The 27309-nt window shown below is 45.0% G+C and overlaps 8 protein-coding genes across 8 annotated transcripts; 3 read left to right on the top strand and 5 right to left on the bottom strand.

The window, feature by feature from the left end:
• Positions 1-523: 523 nt before the first annotated feature.
• Positions 524-2268, top strand: GGS22DRAFT_162251 (NAD(P)-binding protein). The gene is made up of 5 exons (XM_047961198.1): positions 524-1111; positions 1176-1463; positions 1525-1699; positions 1769-1942; positions 1996-2268. The coding sequence occupies exons 1-5, from the start codon at positions 956-958 to the stop codon at positions 2106-2108; spliced, it is 906 nt and encodes a 301-aa protein (XP_047819735.1). The 5' UTR covers positions 524-955; the 3' UTR covers positions 2109-2268.
• A 55-nt stretch (positions 2269-2323) lies between these two features.
• On the bottom strand, positions 2324-3915 carry GGS22DRAFT_188188 (MFS general substrate transporter; the record flags this gene model as incomplete). Its single annotated transcript, XM_047964699.1, has 3 exons — positions 2324-3170; positions 3226-3316; positions 3378-3915. 3 exons carry the CDS (start codon positions 3913-3915, stop codon positions 2324-2326), a joined length of 1476 nt encoding a protein of 491 aa, XP_047819734.1.
• Positions 3916-4831: 916 nt separating this feature from the next.
• On the bottom strand, positions 4832-5967 carry GGS22DRAFT_188187 (uncharacterized protein; the record flags this gene model as incomplete). The annotated part of the gene is made up of 2 exons (XM_047964698.1): positions 4832-5552; positions 5609-5967. 2 exons carry the CDS (start codon positions 5965-5967, stop codon positions 4832-4834), a joined length of 1080 nt encoding a protein of 359 aa, XP_047819733.1.
• An 876-nt stretch (positions 5968-6843) lies between these two features.
• GGS22DRAFT_200036 (uncharacterized protein) lies at positions 6844-8588 on the top strand (the record flags this gene model as incomplete). The annotated part of the gene is made up of 2 exons (XM_047966380.1): positions 6844-6896; positions 6954-8588. The coding sequence occupies 2 exons, from the start codon at positions 6844-6846 to the stop codon at positions 8584-8586; spliced, it is 1686 nt and encodes a 561-aa protein (XP_047819732.1).
• A 3289-nt stretch (positions 8589-11877) lies between these two features.
• On the top strand, positions 11878-13396 carry GGS22DRAFT_162244 (uncharacterized protein). Its single transcript, XM_047961197.1, has 2 exons — positions 11878-12628; positions 12764-13396. Exons 1-2 carry the CDS (start codon positions 12269-12271, stop codon positions 12935-12937), a joined length of 534 nt encoding a protein of 177 aa, XP_047819731.1. The 5' UTR covers positions 11878-12268; the 3' UTR covers positions 12938-13396.
• Positions 13397-14576: 1180 nt separating this feature from the next.
• On the bottom strand, positions 14577-17712 carry GGS22DRAFT_179582 (uncharacterized protein; the record flags this gene model as incomplete). The annotated part of the gene is made up of 3 exons (XM_047963694.1): positions 14577-15226; positions 15266-17235; positions 17291-17712. The coding sequence occupies 3 exons, from the start codon at positions 17710-17712 to the stop codon at positions 14577-14579; spliced, it is 3042 nt and encodes a 1013-aa protein (XP_047819730.1).
• A 670-nt stretch (positions 17713-18382) lies between these two features.
• GGS22DRAFT_162241 (cell division control protein) lies at positions 18383-24423 on the bottom strand. Its single transcript, XM_047961196.1, has 13 exons — positions 23764-24423; positions 23548-23682; positions 23454-23483; positions 23313-23377; positions 22801-23239; positions 22367-22739; positions 21802-22298; positions 21240-21722; positions 21037-21180; positions 20705-20983; positions 20432-20642; positions 19929-20385; positions 18383-19874 (listed from the first exon to the last, which is right to left on the bottom strand). The coding sequence occupies exons 1-13, from the start codon at positions 23950-23952 to the stop codon at positions 18848-18850; spliced, it is 4329 nt and encodes a 1442-aa protein (XP_047819729.1). The 5' UTR covers positions 23953-24423; the 3' UTR covers positions 18383-18847.
• A 548-nt stretch (positions 24424-24971) lies between these two features.
• Positions 24972-27154, bottom strand: GGS22DRAFT_162238 (uncharacterized protein). The gene is made up of 2 exons (XM_047961195.1): positions 26709-27154; positions 24972-26523 (listed from the first exon to the last, which is right to left on the bottom strand). The coding sequence occupies exons 1-2, from the start codon at positions 26717-26719 to the stop codon at positions 25356-25358; spliced, it is 1179 nt and encodes a 392-aa protein (XP_047819728.1). The 5' UTR covers positions 26720-27154; the 3' UTR covers positions 24972-25355.
• Between the last annotated feature and the right edge of the window lie 155 nt (positions 27155-27309).

Below are 27309 nucleotides of genomic sequence, written 5' to 3'. Positions count from 1 at the left end.
AAAAATATTTTTATTTATAATAAATATATATTTACTTAAATATTAAAAATATTATCATTAAACATTAATAACGTTTTATAAATTATAAAATATAATATAAGTCCCATATATACTATTTATTCATACTATATACATTTTAATACATTAATTAAATTAACAAGTTAACGGATACGGGCTTATGGTCCACCCTACGTAGCATCTTTCACGAAAAAGTTAATACGGTAGGTTTCGGAAGTACCCCGGCTTCACTCGGTCCCGAAGAGCTATAACGGGGATGGTCATAGTCTCATTTAGAAGTCCTTCGGACCTTCCTGGTAAAGCACCTGACCCTTTTAAGGAGGATTTCCATAAGCTTAACTGCCGGAACTAATGCTGCGCGGCCCTTTTGGGCGGACAGCTCTTCGGAAACTACTAACGAGGTAATACTAACACCGACTTCAAAATTAAGTGCTTATCAAGAAGTACTAGGTAAGATTCATATCTCGGCGTCGATTATAAAACGATAGAAAATTACGATTATAACATAATAACTGTAAATTCTGTTTACTGACATACTTACCTATATAGATAGGGCGATGGGCGAGGGAATGTCGAGATTTAACGGTTAGCCTGAAAAAACTTGGTCTCAAAGGCTCTTCGTAACGGAAGTCCTACATAATACCCACAACGGCTAAGACCTGATTAGTTAAAAGTAAGTCAAACTTACGTGAGCAGTCTTCTGCTTATTAGACCCCGCCTATCTAGGACTACTGATCATAGAGATAGAAAATGGGCGTAGTAGGGGTGTTGGGTAGGTATTATGCATGTTAGGCGTGGTTTTTCGCAGCTTCTTGGGGTTCTAACCCTACTAACGTCAAGATTCCCGTGTAATATAAATGCGCCCTAGGGATGCCAATATTCTAAATTCTAAGGAACCTTTCAGATACCATACCATCACAAGCAAGAGATAGAAGATATGGACAACATAGATCGTGACGCCTTGACCTGGCCTTACCAACTAACTAATAGCGTTCACCGAGAACTATATCCTGTCCTGAACCCCTCTAATCCCGAGCTTTCCGCGGACGGTAAGACGGTTCTCATCACTGGTGTTTCCGGTGGTGTTGGAAAGGTAAGATATCGAATGATGGATGTTTCGGTCTCTACGATGCTGCATATTAATCGCATGAGTATAGGCAATCGCGGAAGCTTGGTCCATCGCAGGCGCATCGGCTATCATTCTCACCGGGCGCAAGGTAGATGTATTGAATGAGGTCGCTTCCAAGGTTAAAGAGATTGCCAAAATACCCACAATTAAAATCATTGTCCAACCTGCGGATCTTACCTCAGAGGCCTCGGTGAAGCAGCTTTGGGAGAGGGCAGCAAAAGATGTGGGCAAAATCGACGTCGTCATCAGTGATGCAGGCACTATGAACTGGTTTAGAATCGAGGAGAGAGAACCGTCAGAATGGTGGAACGACTTTGTTAGTTCTTCGATGTTTTCGTATATCAGTTCTTGCAGAATTTTTCTAACTTGTACTACAGGAAGTCAACGTAAAAGGACCTTACTTGATGTGCCACTATTTTCTCAAGCAGGCCAATGGAACGGGCACTTTTATCTTCGTCGGCACTGCCGCTATTGGTACTGCTTTCCCGAATATGAGTTCATATAACGCTAGTAAGATTGCTCAGAATAAGCTGATGGAGGTCCTTCATAATGGTGAGGATATATGACCCTCCTTTAGATACCTAGGTAGGCTATTTTATCTGACTGGTGGTGTTACAACAGAAAATCCCAACATTCGGACCTTCACTTTACTTCCGGGTTTGTTGAAAACTGCGATGACAGCTCAGGATTTTTTACCGTTCGCGCGAGATGATCCAATGCTATCTGGCGGGTTGACTCTATTCCTCTGCACACCGAGGGCAGAGTGGATGCGGGGTGGCATTATGAGTGTCAATTGTATGAATGTACCTATCTTCTTCAAGGCTACAAAAAAACTAATAACGTTATAGGGGATATTGAGGAGATGGAAGCTCACAAAGAAGAGATACAACGAGAAGGCCGGAATAAGATGGCATTCCTCAATGCAAAGCTAGGGAAAGGCGGCCATCCTTGGGAAACATGATGCTAACTTCACTCCCACTAGCGGAAAAGGGGGTGGCGCAAGATGTACCCACCATCATAAAAAAATGCCAAAATTTCGGGCAGAGACAAGCTGTTCATACTAATATTTCGTTTATTGGTACAGAGTATCTATTACACGATCGAATGAATTAGAAATACCTAAATGTATATCTCGCCATCTCGCGTACCTCCAATAGATAGGTACCAGCCGCACAATCAATGCTGGTACTTATATGACGGCGCTCTATCAGAAAATTCGATTGGCTCCGAACTCCTAGTCCCACGAACATCATTTTTGAGCGACTCGCGATTGTAATAGATATGCCTAATTACCATCCAAGTGGAAAATGCGACGCATATCGCTCCAAGACTCCATGCGTGACCCAGAGTGTACGCCGGGGCCATCGTCTGCGGATATATCTGCCCAGAGATAATCCCACCGAGATTTCCTATTGCTAGAGCAAACCCAAGGGACGCCGCACGCTTACCGTCAGGTGCCGAATTGGTCGATAGCCAAGCTATATTCGCACCGCCCATGACCCATACACAAGTAGCAATGATAAAACAAGCGAAGTACTTAACTCCGACAGAAAGGTGTTCGCCGCCTAGAAGAATTGCGTAGCCGATTACACCGAATGGTGCACAGAGCACACAGGCTATAAATCGTCGCGAGAACCGGTCGGATAAGTACCCCACCACGGCGTAGACGAGAGAACCCCAGAAGAACACCGGAATGCTCAGGTATTGAGATTGTTCGACGCTGAAATTGAACCCGAAACGAAGGATAATCGGCAGGAAGACGCTGAAGCCGTACATGACGGTCAAGCACATAACTTGAATGAGTGTGTGCAACCAAGTCTTCACATCTTTGATAGCCATCATGAATTCCGCACGGGTATAATGCCCTTTTCCGCCGCTGTATGCTTCAGTAAGCTCCGCACGCTTCCGCATCACGGCGCGATCATCTTCGTTGAGGAAGTAAGCCGTCGTGTAAGATGACGGAATAATGAAGTAGCAGGCAGCAGCAACGACCACGGTTACAGAGCCCTCGATTATGTACAACCTAACAATATTGTATCAGTGCCAAGTAGCGAGACTTCATGTAGGCGGTGACTCACCATCTCCATCCAGGATATCCCGCCTTCCCATCCATAAATAAGATAGCGTATGCGATCACGCCGCTAAACGCACTTGAAACAGACGAAGCAACTACGCCTTCATGTCAGCCACTACGGTCCGAAAATACCAGAGAGGTCTTAGCAGATCTCACTGAACAGATAACTTATCCTCAACCCAATCTCCTCTCGCTTATACCAATTCGCCAGCATAAGAGTCAGACTAGGCATCAAGAACCCCTCAAACATGCCCATCAACAAGCGACACGCCGCAAGGTCGCCGAAACTCTTCGCGAACCCATTCCCCAGACACGCTAGACCCCAACACGCCGCCGCCGCGGGAATCAAGCGGTGGAAGCCAATGCGCTTGACGATGAGCGCCGCGGGGAACTCCGAGAGGATGTATAGCGGGTAGAAGAGCGAGATGGCGGTATTGAGCTGGGTTCCAACGAGATGTAGGTCCGTGATCATGCCCTGGGTGGCGGCGAAACCAATATTTCCGCGGTCGAGAAACGAGATGAGCTGCAGGATGATAAGGATTGGACAGACGTAGAGATCGAGCTTCGCGACAACGCGGGCCTCGCGACGTTTGAAGTCTGCATCCTCGGGGTCTGTCGCTATCTCGACCTGCTGGAATTGGGAATCGAGATCCGGTTTGGGCGGGAGGTCTTCGGACCCCCGGTGGGCGGTCATGGTGGTGGTGGTGGTGATGGTGGTGCAAGATAGGCGCGATTCGGCGAGTGGATAGATGGATGGCGACGCAGCCAAGCTTTCGTCGAAGGGTTTCAGTCTTCTTTATAAACAAGGGGGCCGCCTTCAGCTACCCCGACGTTCCATCCGGTTTGGTCGGTAATAAACCGTGTCGGCATTCGTGCTATCCAATCTTCTCGATACGCCAAGGAAATACGCACACCCAAACTTCTATACCCCTGGATCGCGGTAAGGGAATGTCTTGAAATTTCGAGATAGTTGCTTCCCGTATAAGGCGTTAGTCAGCTCGTCTTATCCTATAACTTGGGGTGACCCCGCAGGCGAGCCAGGATATTTCGCAAATGACTCCAATAGGATTCACTTCCCGCGAGCTGATGATTTCCCCATGCTCGGCAATCTATAAACTAGGCAGCTGAGGCGTCGGCAACTAATGGGTCTAGTTTTATTCGCTGTATTGCCGCCGCTTAATTGACCTGCGTAGATTGTTTTATATTGCACCCCTTGCCCCCTTTCATGGTGGCTTTGTGTTACTTGAAATTCTAGAGGCGTTTGAATACTATTGCTAAATTGGTACCGGTCGTGAAAAACACCATTATCCTAGTATACACACATAGAAGATAGGCGGACTACCTATGCATCTCTAGAGTCTTGTGATATTGAATAATTGAATTTTAGTTCGGTAAGCCAACTACCTTCTCAAATAACTGGGCACATATACAGACACATAGTCACCAAGCCACGAAACACGGAACGCCATAGGTAGGTAGCCAACAATTCATATCCCGAAATTCCAATCCAAAACCAACACCCGATTCTAAAGTTCATCTATCAAGTCTACCAAATCCGACAATCCACAATGTGACGAAACCATGGCTCAAGCCCCATCTCACCAACCTCCTCACCCACTCAACCTCTCCGCCGCGAAATCCTCCACCTCCTCCGCATCAACCTGAACACCATTAAACTCCGACCTCAACCGCGCAATCGTCCTCGCCAGCTCCCCTCCCTCTTCCACCTGCGGCAAGTCATCGAACGCAGCTTCGACCTCATCAAGCGCGTCCTCCGCACGCTTTAACAAGGATACAAGACGTCCGATCGACCGCTTCGCTCTGCCGCGTTTCGACGTGCTTTCCTCGTCTGTTTTATCGGAGCTTGCGGCTTTAGAAGTCGGTGATTGCGAGGACCGCTCAGAGTCTTTGAATTCGAGGGATGGGAGAAAATGGTCGGAGGGTTCGAATTTAATTATTCTTTGAGGGGTGGATGGACTGCTAGATGAATTCTGCGACCCTTTAAACGAAAATGCGGGGAGGGGTTTCGGTTCGAAGTTGATGTCGTGTCGGAGGGTATATGAGCTTCCCGAACTGCTCGGCGAGGGAGGAGGCATGGGTGCTTTCTGTTTAGGCATCCTCAGGAAGGGGTGGCTCGTCTGCGGAGACTTTGTGGGCTGAGTAGGTGTGTCGCACCGCTCACTGTCGCTTTTGTCCGGGAAGTCAAGAATTGGTTTTAGGTCTCCCGCTGGCGTTTTGGTCCCCGCTCGAGGGGTTTCTGGTTGACTGGGGACTGTATTGTTTGGAATTGGTACGGGCTCCCCTGTTGACGTTGAATCAAGTTTCTTTGATCTAGGAAAATTAGACATCATCATTCTATCAAATCAAACGAATATGCGCCTACTTACCCAAAGCTTGCTTTCTTCAACCTCTCCGCGCCTAGTTCGTCGGCTGTATTCTTAATCTTCCGTCGGACTTTCTCCTCGATTATGTCATAAACATTTTCCCCATGATCGTTGTTGATATCTTCGTATCCATCAAGGTTTAGTTGAACGAGCAACGGAGAGATGTCTGCATTCTTAAAGCCGAGACCGACCGTTTCTAGAAATTCCACGAAATACAATTTCTGGTATCTGTCCCATGAGAATTTGACACCAGATACTAAATTCTTCGCCTTTGTACTTCCCCATACAGCTGAATCAGGTGATCGCACGCGACTAGTTTTTGAATAGACAGTGGACGAAATATTGCCAGATTTTTGAACCATGGTAAGAGGTACGCTGTTAGTTCTCGACTAAAACCTGGAGTACTAAATAATATTAAGAAAATGATTTGAGGAGTTGAAAAATTTCTATGAGGGGCAAAGATGATATAAAAATAGTGAGATACAACATCATCGACAATGTGTACAAAGTTTAAGCTAGGTACTAGGAACTCAACTTAGGCAATTCGTTTGTTTCTAGCCTTATGCAAGGTGCCTCAGGTAGTCTTGCATTAAGGAATATTTTCATATTACCATGAGTCATGTCCATATTTAAACTAGTCGGGGAAAATAGTTGAGACCTCTATAAACTTTGCGAGACTTGCATCTCTATCATTGCTTAGATATGGAATGATGCGCTACCGTACTCTTGCCAACTCGTGATACACACACGATGCAATCGATACAAAATTTATCGGTCCTCGTCCATACCAGTCAGGCTTTTCTAAAATATTAAGTTGCGTACCTAGTATTCTATATAATAGCCTTTGTCCAACGCTGAAGTTGTAGAAGATAAAGGGGTGATGAGTAAGCTAAATATTAGGTAATGAATTATGTAAGGGCAGAGATCAGCGATGAGGCAACGATTAGTAAGTAATGAGTAATCAATTGAATAGATGCATAATAGCTCTAAGTCGATATTATTCTAATAGAAAAAGACAACAGGTTATGGAAATCCTTAGTCAGTGGATCCTGCCCGGTGATTACATAATATCTCAATCAATCAGATTTTCGGATTTTTAATAAGATTACGTAATAGCGTGCACACGTAATCATTCCCACCCCTTTCCAAGGTCATTCTCATCTTTTTATCCTTCTCATGATTTCTGGTCAGCTCATACTAGCGATAACACCACAACATGCAAGTTGAGATCTACTGCCATGGCACCTGGCACGAGTAAGACTAAAGTCAAAACAGGGTGTCGCACATGCAAGTAAGTCGATAAATGCAGTATACTCTCTTAGTCACGTGGCTGACCTTATGATAAAAGGATCAGGAAAGTCAAGTGTGATGAGAGCTTCCCTTCTTGTAAAAGATGTCTCTCTACAGGTCGCATCTGCGAAGGGTATGGGATATGGGGAGGAGGGACCCGTTCTAACCCCACTTCTTCTATTAGCCCTCATACGAAAAGCTTGGAAAAGGTCATATTCGCTCCAACACCGATAAAAACTGCGACCAAAGAGGAAAGTCGGTATCTCGAGTGGTTTACGCATCGAAGCGCCTTCAAACTTCCAGGTATCTTTCGACTCGAATTATGGGACAAGCTTGTCTTTCAGGCTGCCTCGACTGAGCCAGCTGTTCGGCACGCAATCCTCGCTTTAGGCTCCGCTCACAAGAGAGAAGGCCGTGCCAACATTTCAGCGCCAGGCAGCGCCCTGGACAAAGAAGAGCATTTTACACTACAACATTATAGCAAGGCGATCACTCACCTTCAACCACATTTTTCAGCCAGAGATAATTCCTCAATTCGCGTTGGTCTGCTTACATGTTTAATTTTCGTAATTATGGAATTAATCCGAGGGCATTGGAAGACAGCTATCGCACATCTCCAGAGTGGATTGAAACTACTAGACGAATTCCAAGCCCGATCAAGTGAAGTTGATGGTTATAGCCTCTTCTTGGAGCCGTGTCATGCTTCGGTGGATTCTTGGATTATCCAAGCATTTATCAGACTTGACGTCCAGACAAAGCTTATGGGTCAAAACTCACATTCCTTGAACATGATTCACGAAGATTGCAATTCTGAGATTCCAATCCATAACCTAACTTTTCAGTCCGTACATGAAGCAAGACAGCATCTAGACCGTTTGCTTGGTCAAATCCTGTATTTGAGTCATGAATATCGTTCTCAAGTAGGATATCAAGTCAAAATCAATCTGCAGCGATTTCTTATCAGGCAACGACGTATCGAGGCTAAACTTGGTTCATGGTATCAAGCATATAAGAATTTAAAAGCAGTTCTAGCAGCCGAAAAAATCAGCACGACTACTATAGCCTTTACAATACTGTACTTATACTATCTCATGGCTGGGATAATGGTTGATACATGTCTCCGGCCAGCAGATCAGTTAAGATACGACATCCACACAACATCCTTCCTTTTAATGATGGAGCAGCTAAAATTACTTCGATATCTCACATCTTCAGCGCCTTTAGACAAGGAGTTGCACTTACCAAACATGACTAACACTATATCAGACCTCGGCGCATTTCCAGCGCTCTTTTGCGTGGCCATTAAATGTCGCGTGAGCTGGATCAGACACGACGCTGTTGGCTTCCTGAAAAACTTAGCCCACAACGAAGGGATTTGGAATGGTCCGTTGATAGCAAGCATCGCGGATGAAGTAGTCAGAATCGAGGAGGGTAGCTTTTACGAAGGTTCTAGTGCGGTCGAACAAGCTTCTTTCTACGGCGCCTCCAATAAACTTGACGTCCTACAACCAACGCTACCCGAGTCACATAGGATGCATGATGTTAAAATAGAGCTACCGGAAGATTATGCAGGGACGGTTACACTAAAGTGCACGCGGGTATTAGAGGACCATAGCCAAGAAGTGATTACTAGAGAATTTGTATACAATGAATCAGCTCGCCGTTGGGTAGTCAAGGATGGAGATACGTAGAGCATTATCAATGATGAACAAGCTTCCTTTTAATCTAAATGACTGGCATGGAGTAACGCGCAATTCTAGCCATGATTGGTTTCCATATTCTTACGACATTTGTTATTTAAGGAGCTCCCTTACGCGGCTTGCTCAAATGAGAAATGGAAATGTCCTACTTGGTCATTGTAGATTCATCTAGAATTTTGAGTCGTATGCAGATGCAAGCCTTACTCTAGATCCTCCCCGGAATTCAATTTATGCTAATATCAAATTTCTGAACTCGGCCGAGCGCGTCGGCGTTTCAAATTTCAGGTACCTAACTAAGCGACAGGATCTTCTTCTAGCTCTCACATGATATTAACCTGGAAATTAGAAATCGAGGTTGGAAATCTCACCGACATTACAATCACATAATTAGTTCTTCAAATTGAGTTACTTACCTACCTACCTAGGTACCTACCATACTACCTACCTGCTAGATAATAAATGCCGGATGCCGAGGGCATTTAGTTAGCATTCTCGTCTCCACCTAGGCACTTAATCAAGTTGGTACTGCCGGTTTCCAAGAATCAACGGCTATGCCAAGATGGTCTAGCTGAAAATCATGATCGCCTCCCGCACGACAAGCCAAATTGATCATAGATCGAGCTGCATGAAATAGATTAAAATGATAAGATTATCTTGGTCCGGGGAGACCCGCCTGATCGTAGCCAGGGAATATTGCCATCATACGAGTTGTAAGACTGAAGCTCTTGTGACATTCCTCTTAGCACCAACATGGTCTTGTTAAGTCTCGCTAGGTCTTGCATAGCTCTTATGTGTCAGTATTATCGGGCATGGAATGTCAGGCTGACGAGAGGAGATGACAGCATCAATCCTGCCCGACTGACCGACAACTAGGGACAACTACCGTAGCGGCAAAAGGGGTATTTTTACAATTATTCTTATAAAATAATTATTCTTTTTACAAGAATATTTCCACTAGTCTTAAGTACCTTCCCATACAAATTTGGTGGCAAGGTACATCGAGAGAATCGGTCATGTTTAAGAATCATTCTAAAGCCATAAAATACATGCGAATAACCTCACTTTTCCTGAAATATTTTCAGAATCATTCTTTTCTCTTCAACCATTCTATCAATAACAACTATTCCTTCGAATATTGCTAGAATCATTCCTTAGATCGTAATCAAATCAGTAAATAATAAAGAATCATTCCTTAAATCGTAATCGAATTCATCAACAACACCTATTCCTTCAAGTATGATTCCTTAGATTGCAATCGAATTAATTATAAATAATTATTCTACCTCTTCATACTTTCTGGTACTTTCTAAGGTTCTAAATAACCTCACTTTCTTCTAAAGATTTTATACCTAAGAATCATTCCTTGAACTTCAATCTATTCAATCTATTCAATATATTCAATATATCCAATCTCCCTACCTTACAAAATACGTATGCGATCTATTCGATCAATTCAGTCAATTCGATCAGTTCAATCAGTTCAATCACCTACCTACCTTAGTAAATACGTATTCGATATATTCAACCTATTCAACCTATTCGATCTATTCGATCTATTCGATCTATTCGATCTATTCGATCTATTCGATCTATTCGATCTATTCGATCTATTCAGTCAATTCAGTCAATTCAGTCAGTCAATTCGATCAGTTTGATCAGTTTGATCAGTTTGATTTATTCGATTAATTCGATCTACCTAGAGCCTCGTACCTGACCTTCCTACCTTTATTTTGGCGATACCCTCATTACTTCTACCTAGTATCTGGCAGAATACCTACCGCCTTCGTTACCTTCCCTTCTATCTCGTACCTCTTACCTATCTATTTACCTGCCTTCCCTTGCCAATCTTTTTATTTCTTCATCTTTTCATCTTTTTATTTCTTCATCTTTTCATCTTTCAATCCTTCAACCTTACAAAATATTCAATCAAGCTATCGCGCCATACCAACCCAGGTACGTACGTAGGTATTATATCAATCTTTCAACCTTTGAATCTACTAATATAAGTAATAAATATACTAGAATATCAATCGCGCGATCGATAAATTTACCTAAGTAAGTACGTATTAATCTTGCAATCATTCAATCTACTAATCTAGGTACCTATTTAGCAAGCAAGCAAGCAAGCCAGCAAGCAATCTTTGAATCATTCAATCAAGGTGAGTACGTATTAATCTTGCGATCGTTCGATCTACTAATTTACCTACCTAGCAATCAATCAAGCAAGCAATCTTTGAATCATTCAATCAAGGTATGTACGTTTCTATCTACGGATATATCTTCCAATCGATTAATCTCATATACCAGTATACCAATCTTCCAATCTTTCGATCTACTAAGGTACGTTTCAATTTATAAATCTATTGATCAAGCAGTCGACTAATGAAGCAATATACCAGTATTCAATCGAACTGAATAGTAGAATCGAACTGAATCGCAGAATCGAACTGAATCGAAGAATCGAACCTATTACAGTTATAATAGTAATACAGGAGATCTTATAATGCAACTTCTAAGTTGAATTACAAGGTCTAAATAATAGAATCATTCTATCAGTTATGAATCATTGCTTCCAATTAAATCATTCCTATGCATGTAACAATTAGAATCATTAGATCGACTGTAGAATCATTGCATCGATCGTAGAATCAATGTATTGAGTGTAGAATCATTTCTTCCAATTAAATCATTCCTATGCATGTAAGAGTTTGAAGCTATTTAGAATCATTCTCATAAGTGGGATGTTCCCACTACGGTAGGTATCCATTACTTAACGACCTTACCGCAAAAGAGTACCGGCACTACGCTGCTAGTTTCTCCACGCCGCTAGATCATCCCACATAAACAAAACAAAACTAATAAGTTAGGCTTCAGCCAATTAGAGAAGATACCTGCCTCAATAAGAAATAGTTTATAATATCAGGAAATATCTTATATGATATAAGCCACAATCCGCTGTCCGCTGTCGCTCTACAGCTTCAGTTCGGCGCGGAGTAATTGCGGATCGCTTAACCTTTCTTGGGAGGTTCTCGCATTAGGGAGTCGTTGGTAAGCACGAGAGTAGAGCCGAAAACGCATGACCTAAGCAAGATTCCCGTCGAAACAGCTTCCCATTTCTCGAAACGGTCCGGATCCGTACCTAGAGGGGAAGTCGTGGGTATCATGGGTAACAAAATACAAAACCAAGAAAAAAACAAAAAAGCTTGCCCTTCGCCTTACCCGCTGGGGCATGCGACGGGGGGGCGGTAAGCCCTCAAATAGGGTAAAGCGGAATTATGATTTCCGAATATTACCATCCCACATAGTCGCTCCCGCTAGATCTAAGATCGGGAAATCAACTTGCAATGCGACACAATCATGCTTAGCAATTGCTTACGAGGTTCGGAGAGCTGCAGCATATCGTCAAATTTGGAAGGAAATTGACCGAATGTGTTAGCCATAGGTGAGGTTCCGCCGCATCGGGTGATCCTTCAGTCTAGGTCCACACCCTAAGGCGAATCCTCTGCCGGCGCACATATATATAGGGCCTGTGAAGATCATCACTCGATCGTCCCTCAGCTCGATACCTTACCTTACCTAAGCCACTACCACGCGACATCAGCTACATAGCTACTACATATTACCCGCACAGCAATCACAGCTTTAGCGTCAGTACCACCAACAAGCAGCAGCTATGAAGTGCACATCCTACATAACCCTAGGCGCGCTATTCGCCGCCATCACTGTCGTGGCGCAGGACTTCTCAGGGTCCGGGCAGATCTTCATCCTCAACAGCACGAGCCTCGGGGGCGCTACACCGGCAGACCGCGTCGGCTGCCTTGACTCCACCGGCGCTGTCACGCTGGACAACTGCGCGACCTTCACCAAGCTCAGCTCCTATCCTCTGACCATCTCCAGCGAAGTCGGAAACTGCACCTTCGCCGACTCCAGCCAGCCCGCCAACACAGACAACGTGTACGGCGCGAACTCGTACGCGTGGCACTGTCTAGACGACTACGCCGCAACCACCTCCGACCAGCTCTACACCGTCAAGGTACGTTTGCCCATCCCCTATCCATATCATCCTAACCCCCCTCCCCCCAAATTCCGTAATCTCGTACTAAGCAGCGAAACGAGACGCGCTCGAATGAAACGAGAGAAGAGAGAAAAAAAGCTAACTCGAAACCAGGGATTCACCTACCCATTCCTATGCCACGGCGACATCGACTGCTACTACGACATCAAGCTGATCCCCAGCAGCGATGCCACCGCGCCGGTATGGAGTTACGTCTGGGGCTCGCGGCAGACGTCCGTTCCGGCTGGTCACACGAAGGTGATGTGGTACTGGAACAAGACATCCTAGGTTGATAGCACATACCTAACTAGGACTGGAACGAGCGAACGAAAAGAAGCCTGGTCAAGACGCCACCGATACTAAGAAGGAAATGCTAGGGTTCCGCAACGGGAGGGTATTGTCTGTTTTGGGAAACCGGTGTATGGGAGGTTTTTTAATGAACTTGTGTTATCCGGGTAGGTAGGTAGTATTATACATACATACCCTGCCTTTTTAATCAAACGAGCCATGAACCAAAAAAAGAGAAATTTTTTTTAAAAAAAGTCGACGTCGCACCTACGAGGTTGCTTTGCTTCCGCACCGTGGGGTAGCATTGGTCCCGTGTCTTGGTACCGCGTCTATGCCGGATGGGACTGTTGACTGACATCACCCCTCCATCATATAGTATACCTTGTATTAGACGCCATCGCACGGCCGTATTCGGCAGATTCTGTTCGCTACCGTGTTTTGTTTCACTGTAGATTATGCTGATAGGGATATGGTATCGTAGCTTCAATAAAGAAGGTGACATAGGCACCAGCGATAGAAGGGAAGGACGGTAACTGCCACTGCCAAGCCAAGACACACTTTCCAAACCCGTCCTTAGCCGCTAGCTAGCATAGCCCGGCAATTGACACGTGAAAAAGGGGGGTTGGAGAACGCCACGATAATCTACCGCCGGCATGGTCGGGATGGGGCACATGTGGGATCCATGTGAACTAGGTTAGTCAGATGGGTGACAGCTGGTGGGTACGCGTCAAGACGACGATCACGGCCAACACTACTTTAACAAAAGTTATTGTATACGTAAGCTCCCAACCAAAACTCTTCAAAATTCGGTCTAATATAAGTATCCTCCAATTGGAAATGAAATATCAGTATAATGATATTTTGCCTTCCCCAATTCGACCTCAATAGCACCGCTCTACTGAACAAGGGTAATAGGTTACCTCCCGACGTAGGTTACTAAATGGAAACAAATATTTTCCAGAGATTCAGTGGTTTTAATACACAATTACTACTAACCGTTGGGGCAGTAAGACATTAGAAATGAGATGGAGGTTTTTTTATATGCCGGTGAAGATTAGGGGGGTAAATTCCCCTATTTGAGTTGATGACTAAGCACAGTCAATCCTCTCTATTCCTTTCGTGACCTAGATCAGTGGAATTGCGCCCAGAAATCATCGCCACAATATGCAACGCCGATTTAAGCTTAGACATAGTTTCCAGCGTAATCCTATGATTCTAAGATATACCGACCTTTGGTGGGAGGATGCCGTATTACGGTAGTTCCACCTGTTGGTGACGACTTACGTAGCCTGGTTCGTAGAGTGGTTCCACCAATTGTGTTTGTCGATGACATGATAGTAACGATGCCAACACCTATGTCTGACAGTCTACCGCAGAAATATCAATAAATCTGTTATCCGAAGACTCATTATCAGGACGCACAACTCGGAAGTTCCCGATTTCCATGTGGGACTAGGTAGTACGTAACTCAGCCGACGTAAATATTTCAATACCTTGAGATATTCTCTTGGCCTTCAAAATGACAGGAGTGAGCTCTACGTAATTCATGACTTAGTCCCTCTAACCATTACTTGATATTGAACTTGAACCTACTACTGTATGACTTGATACTACCTAAAATACCTACTTACATAATCTTTTAATCTCTCATATTGTAATCAAATACAATGTTTTTTCCAGGAATTATGTAGGAAGAAAAATCTAAATGTTCATCTTTCCATAAAGCGGAGAGAAAGATGATAGCTGCATTACCCCGACCAGGCTGCACAACATGGCGAAGTGCCTCATTCCCATATTCGTGTGTCATTCCAATATCTTCTTTCGAGGTGAACGCCACAGGCTCATCTCTTGCCAGTTTACCCGCCAATTCGAGTACATTCGCCAATACATCCCATTGGACCTCTACGTCAAGACAGTTTCCCTTCTTATCGTAATTCTGCAAACAAAATATTTCAAACCGAAAGCTATTCGCGCTCTCATCTCCGTGCTTACGTAAGGTATGACGTATCCTATCAACATCGTTGTTGGCATAGTCATGGTTTGAGAATTGATAATTAATAATGAAAATAAACGCAATGGTCCATAAGGGCCAAGAGAAAGAGTATTTCCTCCCCGTAGAAGCTTCAATGCGAATCGGGTGGTCCAGTATTTCGTCACTAATGATGTGTTTGGCGGCGGACACCCAATCTTTTCTACCTAAGGCGGCGAGCAGCATAGCTGGGTCATAGGCCTCAGATACCCGAGGAAGTTGAATACTCGCGTTGACAAAATTTGAGTAAAACTCGAAACCTTTCGCATTGGAACGAAGACAATCTTCCCAACTCAGACCTAACGTTGCGTCGGGATGGTAGGTTTTTAAGGAGAATAGAAACCATGGCCACAATCGCTGGATTTCAACTTGTATTTTGTGGCAGATTATATCGTTGATATGTTCAGGGAATAGTCTTTCTAGATAATTCAAAAAGTTTATTGTATTTGAATTATCACCGGTTAATATTGCCCTAAATCCATGGATAAGCTGGGCAAGAAGGATTCTTCCATATGGATAACTTGAGTTAAAACGGGGAAACGGTTCTTCGAAGTTTGACATAACTCCTTCGTGTTGGAGAAGGAAGTCTCGAGCCGTCTTATGTGAGAATTGAATAGTACGATTGAACCAAGGCTGAAGAAATGATTCCCTTTTCCTATTAGTTGGGCTGAACTCAAGAAATCCTCGCGTTAGACCATCCATTTTCTTTTCCACATTTTCTATTTTTTCCGTATATTCCATCTCGTCATAAGGGAAATACGTATTGATTTTAGGAAAGTCTGGATCCTCTATCCCATCATTTCCCCATCTGTCAAGCCAGGAGAAGACAATTGCGTCCAGGTCTTCATTTGTTGGGTTCCGTAAAGCAAGGAGGAGCATTTTGTTCGACATTTCTTTGTTTAGCTTACTCCTTTCTATCGGTTCACGTAACTTAGAGTATAGCAAATTCAACTCTTTGGGGATCTCGGCCAGTTTCTCCTGCAGGATATGGTATGGGTCGCCTTGACGAAGAGCTAAGAGGATAATGTCGACAACGAGGCGAGCCCATAAGAAAACACCCTCGGAGTTTTCGGTAATATCATTAATTATGCTCATATATGATTGTTTCATCTTCTTCGCTTCACGGTCGTGGCTGAACCGATTGACGCAATAGGTCCAGATATCAAATCGGTTCAGTAAATGTAAATGTAACCTTGGAATCTCTGAAGATCCTAGGACGTCGTGGAACTCTTTATATGGCCGAGAAGATGCACAAACTTTGACATTACCCCCTTCTGTCCAATATTTTATTTTTTGGGCCAACTCTTCATGGACAAGTCTGTTACCGTCGCACTCATCAAGCCCATCAATAAAAAAACACACCCGATAATGAGAATGCCGAGATTTGCGTATAAAGGCCTCAAATGCCCTTTCGAGATTCGGTTCAGATGAAAATTCCTGTTCGAATAGATATTTATATTCGTGATGACGGCGGTTGCTATTCATCAAGAACTCCGCCAGTGTGCGAGGTATCGGTCCTCCGATATTCCTCTCGGTTTCTGGGATATCTCTATAGAGTTTCTCCCATTCGCAGGGGAAGATTAACTTGATCATTTCCGGGCAGCGACTTAAAATCGCAAACAAAAGGGATCTATAAAGGCCCCCGAGTGACATTTGTAACGTAGTCCCAGGGTTCCAGAAATAGAACTTTCCTATGATAAGAGTTTTCTCCCCAGCCCATTTCTGGAGTTCTTCCCGTGATTTTTCATGGGAAGCAATGAATTTCATCAAGGTTGACTTCCCCGATCCAGCTTTTCCCGAGACGTGAAGGATATTGTGACCATGATTCAACCAAGAGAGAAATTCATGACTCGCCTCTTTTCGGTGCTGCTCTAAAACGCCCTTCTCATACTCGTATTGACGAATAGTGACGTTTTCGGTTACTGTGCTGTGAAGACTGTTGGAATGACCCGGAAGATCATAACCGAATATCCACCCGCATGTGTCTTCATTTGCCGTATGGATCTGCTCGTGTCGTAGACACCTGTCCTTGAAGTTGAGCTTTTGTAGAATATAATTCTGCGCACTAATCTCATTATTCTTTTCTTGAATATCACGGATCAGAGCTAATGTTCTAGTAGTTAAAACAGCATCAAACTGGACGTATTCTTTAGATACTCGAATGAGCTCATCGCGGAAGGTGTCGAACTGTTTTGGGAATTCAATCATGAGATGTTTACAAGTTTCTTCCACGGATCTAAGATGTTTTGTCATCTGAGAACTTTCGTCTCTATGCGAAACCGTCAGAAGAAGTTCAATTATAATGAAGGAATCCGTGAACGTACTGAAGCATCAACATAAAATGAAGCATTATCTGCGACTGGTATTCTCGCAATCTATCCTTTGATTTCTTTACATCTCCACTAGTCTTCCACATCTGCCAAGATTTCTTCAAGCTAAGAAAGAACCAATATTTTTTCTGTCGAGCTCTAAACTTCTCTAATAAGCCTATCAATGTCTTTGATTCTTCAAAGCAAGCATCGGCGATCTCTCTGATATGTTTCTCTGGGCCGCTATCCCCTGGGAAGTCTGTTTTCAGGTTTGCAGAAACTACCTGTAACTGTTTCGCTACTTTGATGTAGGCATTGTTGTCAATTGTTCCTAGAGGATTTTGATAAACTTCTGTAGCGCCTGTGACAAGGCTCCAGGAGAAGTCAATGAATGTGATGATAGCAGAGACAACACTGAGGATCGATACAGGATCCATAACTCATTACTAGGTAGGTAGTCTGTAAAGTTCATCCATAAAGGAAATGACTAGTAGTCTCGTAGTTGAGTTCCATAGGTGAGAAATGAGAAAACGGAAAGAGCGAGACGTCTATTTTCAGGTAAAATGAATATTTTCAATGACTCTGCTTATTCTAAATTTTGATTGGAAATTGGTACTTAGGTACCAAAGAGGCTGGGTTTAGGCCCCCCTTTTCTTCTCACGCCACGTCACACTTATATTCATTATTTGAAGCCTCGACCAGGTGCAGGTACCTAATCCTATGTACCCTACCTACTAGGTACTTAAGTAGGTACCAGCGTACATAATTACATATATACCTACCTATGTATATATACATATACCTAAGCACTTAGGTAGGTAGGCATATATGTACCGTAAAGTCTATCTACTGCAGGCATGAGCTTCTAGATCGCACAAGCTTGCATGTCTCGAGCGCAGCTCACCTCAATGGCCGAGTCCCTTAACCTAGGGTACTCTATTATTCACTTACCATCTGTTTATTGATTTTATGTGCGGGGGCGACTTGCTATTGGCTATACCTATACTCCCATGTTGGCGGTCTTCGGTAGTAGGTAGGTACCTATCCTATTAGCACTCCCGATTTTCTTAACGTCGACCCCTCACATAGGTATTAATGCAGTGCATATCTCCAAAAAGAAAAAGTTATTCACATGATCGCAGCCATAGCCACGATATACCTAACATAGTACACACAAACCTGCCACATACAAAAAACTCGCGCATAGCGGCAGGCTACAGCCTCATCTGCTACATTGGTATCCGTTATGCTAAAGCTCCTCCTCGTCCAGTTCATTGGGTTTATTGGTATCCCTTACCATGCAAGTATTCATATCCCCCAACCTACCTATTGAACTGAACCTGTGCATATGCGTATCCTTCCAAAATCCTCTCCTAAAATGCAATGTGTCTCTTCTCTTTGTAATAGTCTTGGTGGTCGTATAAAACATCGGGGTGATATCGTCCTCGTTTCCATATGAATTCTTAGAGTTTCTTTTCACCAATGCAATCCTCATTCATTGTAAACATTTGTTTCGAACCTCGTTGTTCTTGGTAGTGTCCCTTATTATAAGGGGTAAATAATAAGGCATGACTAAGCGCCCCACTTTTGCTTGCCCTCACTAGGGGCGCGGCTTCGTCGCTGTTTTCCGGACGTAGATCGGGTTGATGAACTAGCACCGGTGGTAGCGACATTTCCCGACTCTGATACAGATAGTCTGTTCGCGTGTCGTCGGGGCACCTCTGCGGCGCCTTCGATGTTTTCCTTATTGGACATCAAACTTTCGCTTCGGGATGCACCCGTAGGGACGCCTAAGCTAGGTCGGGAGACGTAGATGCCTGGGGTTCTTGGTGCTCTGCTCTTACTAGAAGTTAGGCTACTCCCTGCCTGTATATCACCACTTGCTCGGCGGGGGATACTCGCTTGTGCACTGGCGTTGTTAGCGAGATCATCTCTACTTCTAGGACGGTATGCAACATGATCGCGTTCTGGGGCGAGAGAAGCAGCCGATCTTCTAGAGCTTGATGCCACCTCAATGAACGCGGCTGATTGCAAGTGGGCGTGGGAGCCGCGAGAGGCTTGAGTAGGCGTAATAGGCATGGAGGTAGAAGAATGGAGGGAAGGGGGTGTATATATGCGCCTCCCCCCAGATCGTGTGCGGTTAGAAGATGCAGTCGGTGGCGCCGACGTGGGCACGGCGAATTGATCCGGAGTCCCATCTATAAGGGCAACCAGATCAGATGCTAAGTTTCTCACTAGTACAGCTGAGTCCTTTTCAGCAAGGATTCTAATAGCATCCACTAATGATCCGAGTTGCTTGTTTCTCAGGTCTGCAAAGTAATCGGATTCCCGTGCTTCGAGTATGTTTCGAACAAGACGTAGAAGGTTCAAACGGACAACGGCCTTCTTGTGGGAAAGCTTCTGCGCTATTCCCGAATACATCGCCGATTTGGCCAGTGATGAGGCCAATGATGGTGATAGACGAAGAACCTTTAACAAAGGTTCTAAGAGATTAGAGTCAAATGCATTGATCTTGTGCGTATTAAAACAAGAAACAATTGCGTCGGTGAATTGACAGTTAATAAGGTGGCCTTCGACCTTGGCGGTCTCTTCTTGCAACCTAGTCGGAGGGTTAGCGAATTTGAACCTTTCAAAAAGTACGAGAATAACATACCAAACGAAAATAGCGTCCAGTGCTGTAACCTGCCAATACTGGTCTGCCAAAAGAGATATATAGAAGTCCAAGCCCCTATTTTGCCATAAGAAACGGCGGCCTTTGCTTCCTGAATGGGCCATGTCGCATAGAATAGGCAGGGCGAACTCCTTCGGGGGTCGATCTGTCTTCATAATCTCTAATAGCAAAGGAATAATTCCATTGACAGCTGCATACTCTTGGCGATCCTTGCTCAGACGACAGAGATTGAACATTGTATTGAGTACCTGGTTCGAAATCTCGCGGAAGTGAGGATGGCCATTCTTCATGCTATTGCTTAATAACTCGATAAGGAGATCGATCGCATCTGCCGCATGGAGAGCTTCGAGAGTCGTTGATAGCATGGAAAGATTCTTGATGAATTTCAACATAGTAATCTGATGAGCGGGCGTCATACGTCGTAGATCCTTTAGAATGCCTATCATTTATTAGCTTGAATCGTAAATATTTCGCAAATCACTTACTCTTCAAGACTTGTCGATCAGCCACCATCTCTTTGACATAATTCTCAGCCTGTGAGAAGAGATAGAAGATGTTTACTATACGACCTTCAATCAATTCTGTGAGCTCGTTCTCAGAATCCTCGTCAAGGACGCGATGGAGAACTAAAGCAAGAGGATCCAAGATCTTGCTTCGAGAGAATATCCGACAGAAGTCATTCTTTGGGGTAGGTCCCTAAACATAGGTGTCAGTACTAGGTGGACATATATAGTATGGGAAAAACGATGGCAACAAACCTGAAGCTCGAATACACTCCAGATACCATTGACTCCGATAAGCACAAGGTCTCTTGCACTATCATAGTCTTCGTCCAAGAACTCCACTAAAACGTTGAGACCGCCAGCACTAACGAACATTTGCAATGTTAGGGTGGATGTTTGGTACATCTGTCTTACGAAGGCTGCAGCCTCTAAGCGGATTTCATTAGAGTACTGCCGGGCTGCAAATTTCGTGATAATCGGAATGCCGCCAACGAAACATAAGTTCTCTTGAAGTTCGATGTCATCTAGAATAATCTAGTTCAAGGTCAGCGATTAGTATTACAATTATAAAAATTCAATCGTCATACCGTATTGACAACTTGCAGCAGTTGCAAGATCATTCGCTGCTTGCTCTTGGCGGTACATGGCTCAAGAATCTCGAGAATAGGAAGTAATCCATGAGCACTGATGATGAGATTCTTGACCTCTCTGTGTTCGTAAAGCAATCCTAGCTAAACCCGGGTATCAGTATGTTTATATCTATCGAATGAAGAGATTAATGGATACTAACCAAGTCTCCTGAAAGTTCAAGAAGTGTATCCTCACCCTCGGTCGTCTTGAGCGAACCGACGAGTTCTTCGATCTTCTCGGCAAGTCGCGCGGATCGGTCGCGAGCGATGTTTGCTTCTAAATCCATCTCGTCCCAATCGGGATCCATAGACGCGAAAGGGTCGTCCTCGTCCTCGTCGTCGCCGAGCCAAGAGTTACTAGATAATCGCGACAGGACCAAGTTGCCGTCTTCGGATCCTCGATCACTCTCTTCCTTTTCGGCCAAATTGCCACCTAGTCCAAAGATATCCGAGAAATCCTCGTCTTCTTCGTCCTCGGCAAATTTCTGGATCTCAATTGACGAGTTCGACCTTTGCATAGGACGGTCGGGAAGAACTGATGGTCGCGCCGAAGATTGCCTTCTCGAGGTTCCCGAAACGGGTGATTGCATAGATCGCGGCAAACTAGTAAGATCTGAAGGGTGGAAAAGTTGAGGTGTCTCAGGCTATAGAATTAGAGGTGAGCGACACAGTGTTATGGAGCAATGGAGGGCCACAAATATGCCCAGTTAATTGAATACGTACCTTTTTCGCCAGATTTAATCGTTGGTTAAAAACACTGTCATTGTCATCGAAGAGATCCGAGTAATCTTCGATTGACTGTTCTCTAAACACTAGATCGGGGCGCGATGGAAGTTCGAACTTATTCCCACCAAGTTGGCTCTTGGGTTGGGATTTCTCCCTCTGGTGGCCATTCGTCGATCTTTTGCGAGGGGAGGACTTCGATTGTTGAGGCTTGGAATCCGCCTTCTCAGGCTTGGGTGTCATCTTCCAGTTAGGTCTGATTGTCTTCTCCTGTGGATCCTCCTCTTGGATCGGCGGCACCTTTTTCATTGTCATAAGTTCTCCGTCATAGTCATTGTCCCAATTAACAGAAATATCACGCGAATTATCCATAGACGCGAAAGCTTTCAGACGGTCGGCGGAAAGCAACCCGCCAAAGTGATCCTGAGGTTTCATAGGAAGTCTCAAAGCATTCGGCGAAAACGTTGTAGCAAAATCATCGTCCCAATTATCATCATCTAAGAAACCAACGTAAGTAAATCGCTGGCTAATAAATTTATAGAAACTAATACATATGAGCGCATACCTGCAAGTTCAGGAGACCGAAAGTCCTCGGCGGTGAGCTTTGGCTTTCCGAGAGGAAAGGGCCCTTTGGCGGGTGTCGGCATGTTGGACCTAGGCTGATCTTGAGATGTGAATCGGGATGTTGGGTGACCGTGATGCAAAGGCAATGAAGAATCGGATCCTCCAGAAGCTCTCAGGTTGGTTTCAGAAGATGTGAGAGCTTTATTCCATTGTTTAACTTCTTCGACCGCCTGACTGAAGTTGCCAGGTGCTTTGGCCACCGGAGCGTCACTCCGACGGCAGCCCACAATCCAATTATGCTTCAAAAGCTTTCTTGCGGAGACACGTAAATTGGGGTCCTTTTGGAAGCACTGTATGAGAAAGTCACGCGCCGCCTAGAGCACAGTTAGCCTCAATTCTAGTAGTCGTGGGGCCAACTGTGTGAGAATTACGAACCGAAGATACACCTTCAGGAAGAGGCGGATGATCATCGTTGACAATAGCAAATAATGCGGGCATTGCCTGGAGATGGTAATATGGAGGTTTGCCAGATAGCAGTTCAATGACGGTGCATCCCAAACTCCAAATATCAGAAGCCGGCGTGGCACCAGATAGCTCAATTATCTCGGGGGCCATCCAATACGGAGTTCCTACAACTTGAGCTTCCTTATCGGGTCCGGCGAGAGTACTAGTCGATACGCCGAAATCTGCCAGCTTGACTTTGCCATCTTTAGTCGTTAATATGTTGGCGCCTTTGATATCCCTATGAATAACACCTTGGTCGTGTAGGTACTGGAGACCTTGGAGGACCTGGGTCATGTAAACTCCAACCAAATTCTCTGGGAACTTTCCGTACGCCTTGCATATCGAGTGTAGAGAACCATTTTCACAATACCTAATATCCATGGACCCGTCAGTATATTGGGTATGCTCGTAGGTAATGAGTATAGAACATAGACATAACGTACTCTAAAATAATATTGAGGCAGTCTGTCGATTTGACGAACCCAATGTATTTAACGATGTTATCGTGCTAGGCAATGTTAGTTCTCAAGAACAGGCAGGTCTAGCAATAATGACCTTGTCAGCAGGAAGAAGGTGTTCCTTACATTCAAATTCTTCAAGAGGTCGATCTCGGCCTATATCATCCACATTAGTCTCCCTGTCCATGTATGTATATGTGGATGTGTTATGCCAGTATACCTCAATCATTCGAAGTTCACTCTTTGGTAAGTTCACCAACTTGATCTGTTTGACAGCCACGGCCTCGCCGGTGCCCCAATGGATGGCCTTGTATACGGAGCCAAAAGCCCCTTTGCCTAGACATTCTCCTAGACGCTGTGACGAACCTAGTTAGCCCAATGCCAAGCACGGGCAACACTTATTGGAATAAGATGGATAGATGTTGATTAAACATACGTAATCTCTTAAACCTGGGTCTTGTAGAGCTTTATCTCGCCCGCCGCTTTCCTTTCTTGGAGTATTGGGTGTTCTGTCGTGTCTGGCCGCCACGGCGGCTTGGGGTTTTCCGTTTACGGCGCTGTAACGCCTATCGGCAGACGAGGAACCGTTGGAGGGATTGGGGCCATGCCCCGAGCTAGGCGCCATGGCCACGTTGTGTACAATGTCGTCTTCCCCTCCCTAGGCCCTAGTTGCGGTCGTCTATCGAGATTCGTCGAGGGGGGGGAGCGTGAAGGAGGGGCAGCGCACGCGTCGTAGGCGGCCGTAAGGTCAGGAGTTTCTTTTCACATTCCACCTAAGCTAAACGTCTATTCTTCCCACCAATGTCAGGATGATATATGATGCAACTCTATGTCGAGTAACGGGTCGTTAGTCGTTGATCGTTAATCGTTAATCGTTGATCGTTCTCAGTGGGGGTGCGTTTGTCAAGATTGGTAGGTTGGTCGATACAAGGTAGATTGATAGCGTAACCAATTTCTATTTTTAAAAAGAGGGACTCAAAGGTCAGGTCAGGTCAAGATCAGGTAAAGGCTCTTGTGAAACGAAAAGGAAAAAGAAAAAAAAAACCTAAGCCTAAGCCTCAAAAAAGCTCCGTTGCCATGAATTCCCCAAATCTTGATTCCCGATGTGGGGAGAGAAAGGTTGCAAGGTAGCAAGGTCGCATGTATGTATGGATTTTTGTGCGTGTGGGAAAGAATTCGGGCATCCAATTACATGCTCGCGTTGCTAGTTGCTTGTTCCTGGAATGTTTCAAGACGCAGCAGCGTAATTGGGTACCTATCTAGGTACGTACTGATAATGCCATTGTTACGATAGGGCGGAATTCAGGCACGCCTTACCACCCGCACACTTCCTTCCCACGCTGTCATGTTGCCTAAGTGCTTTACTGGCTAGCGGGGTAATACTGGGGGACTAAGAAGCAGCTACTGCAGCCTACCTCAAGTAAAAGCACTGTGCTTACCGTGATAGGTAACGTTATACACTTGAAATATTACTCTACCTACTAGGTATGTACCTACCTACATACCTAGTAGCTCAAATGCTGGCATCGCATAGTAATATCTACTACTTGGTACTAGGAATTAGTTAAATAGGTATTAAGACATCTACCGACATCCAAAATTATAGCATCTAGCACATAATGACATCGATTCTCAACAATATAATTCAGTGAACGGGTTCAGATTAAGTAGAGGCACTCTCAGCAGGGAACGCCTATACCGGGTATGGAGGACCTAGTCTGTTCTCGCCCTGGCAGTAGGGCTTCATAACTAAAACATAGAACTCAAACACTCATACCGCACGTATGATAATACACAACACAAGGTCAACCGTACGGTCCCTTTCCTTTCCCTTCCTTTTTTGTCCTTTCCGATCCGGTCCGACTCATTGTCCCTTAACACAGTGAACTGCATTGTCGTGTTCACAGTGCAACATTTTCCAGAACGCCATTACTAGCCCACAAAATCATCAGACCAACTCCCCTCGCCCAAAACTCCTTTTCGCCCTTCGTAATCATGGAACTTAATCATAACTGACCGTTCCAGTTGCTAATTATCCCCCTCCCATGACATCGAGCGGCTAAGCCCAGCTCGCCTCCACCATTCGTCCGGAATGTCCTGTCGAGTAGCGAGACGGCGGATGATAGCATGCATACTCGAGACGAATGCCAAATCTTCGGATGAGCTGCCAGGGTTGGCTGCCAAAAGTTCCACGTTAGATCGTACGCTGTTGAACCAATCCTGACGGTCCCAATCACGCGAAGCAAATCCCTCCAAGTCGCTGACCGGATCGCAAGGAGGCTCGGCGGCCTCTCCCGGGCTAGTGATCGATGTGCGAGACGAAGCGACAGTAGGATTTTGCGATGCTGAAGTTGAAGCGGTCGTTGATGCGAATGAAGAGCCGACGCTGGGAGGCTGAGGATCCGGAGTTAATGTAGTGAGAAGGTTATCCCACAATCGTTCCCCATCGGGACTTAGACTACGATCACGGTCGCCTAGACCGTCGACATTTCGACCTGATCCTCGACTTCCTCGACTAACCACACTACCAAGTCCGCGAGTTTGAAGGACACGCGCACGGCGACGATTACGCGAAGACTGTCGAGATGGAACCGTTGCGACTCGGAAATTCCGGCTGGGAGTTCGACCAGGCGATTCGGGAAGGTTGGTGGTTCTAGCTTGCGCAATACGTACTTCACCATCGTCTCCATGCGACCACTCAGGCCATTGAGAATCAGGCGCATCGGGTGATGGATCGCGGTTGCTTCTCTGAATGAGCTCGGCCGCAGATAAGCCTGGAGAGTCCAGATTAGGTGAGTCCCGGTTTAGGAGTGGTTCCCGGGCCATCAGGTATGACACAACCTGATCGAGTGCACGCGCGTCTTGGGTAGGTGGGGTATTAAGGTAATTATCAACCTCATTATTAGCCGAATCAAAAAACGTGTTGGTGTCGAAAGTTGATGATGTATTATCGGCATCAGCGCGAGGATAGGGGACCCTTGGAGTTATTTCATCGTCATTGTCGACAAGTTCGCTCAAAGCACGTAGACGACGTTCTCGAGCCTCGCGCAGCTGGCGACGTCGCGGAGATATGGTAGTGTGACGTGGCGAGGACACACGAGTAATGGGTGATCGAGCAATAACAGGACGGGACGGAGATCCTGCATGGGGTAGACGAGGAACGCCAGATGAACAAGACGAAGGCTCACGCCAGAGTCTAGTAAGTGAAATATGTTAGTAAGAAAACATCCCAAAATAGTGCCAAGTTGTATAAATCATGGACAAATTGAATATCAAAATAGGGGAACATTGTCAAATTGATGCAGATTGACGTCAGAATCATTTTGAGGTGCTGGTCGTGATAACACGAGTTCTGAGACGCGTCGTAATGATAAGACTTACGGTAGACCCATTTTGGCGTGCGCGCGTGGCAATGGTCAACTATGCAACGAGTAACGTGTGGTTTTGTTAGGATCGATCTCGCGTGTGGCCTGAGGCTCAAAGCAGCTGCAGTAAAGGGGATAATCGGCGCTATGGCGACAGCGATATCGATTATTGCGATTGTTGCGATTGTCGCGTTGTCGCAGAAGTGTGGGTTGTTAATTGCCAGATATGTAGAGGAGGAATTAGCAAGGACTAATCTCGGCAAGTAGGAATTAGGAGAAGGAAGAAGGTGAAGAAGGAGGTATGTAGTAGGTGTTAATGATGTGCAGCAATCCACGATGGTATCACTGATCAATAACAGCAACCGTGCAGAATTAATCCCAGGTACTGTTGTGGATGAAGGAATAAAGAACGGAAGAAAAAGGCCGAATTGATTTGGTAGGTTAACCTGGAAGGTAAAAGGTTGCAAGTGGGAAGTGGGAGAGTTGCGAGGGATAGAAAGCCGGGTATTAAGTGGACAGTGCGTTCGCGCAGTGAGCACCTAGGCAGTCTACTAAACATTAAAAGTTCAAGGTAGGTGCAGAGTACATAAATACCTAGTATATACTTAGTATCTAGG

Source organism: Annulohypoxylon maeteangense, assembly GCF_022496945.1.
Source record: "Annulohypoxylon maeteangense strain CBS 123835 unplaced genomic scaffold GGS22scaffold_7, whole genome shotgun sequence".
In the NCBI taxonomy this organism is placed as follows: Eukaryota; Fungi; Ascomycota; class Sordariomycetes; order Xylariales; family Hypoxylaceae; genus Annulohypoxylon; species Annulohypoxylon maeteangense.
The sequence above is the reverse complement of the archived record's forward strand: the minus strand, read 5'-3'. Positions and strand labels throughout refer to the sequence as shown.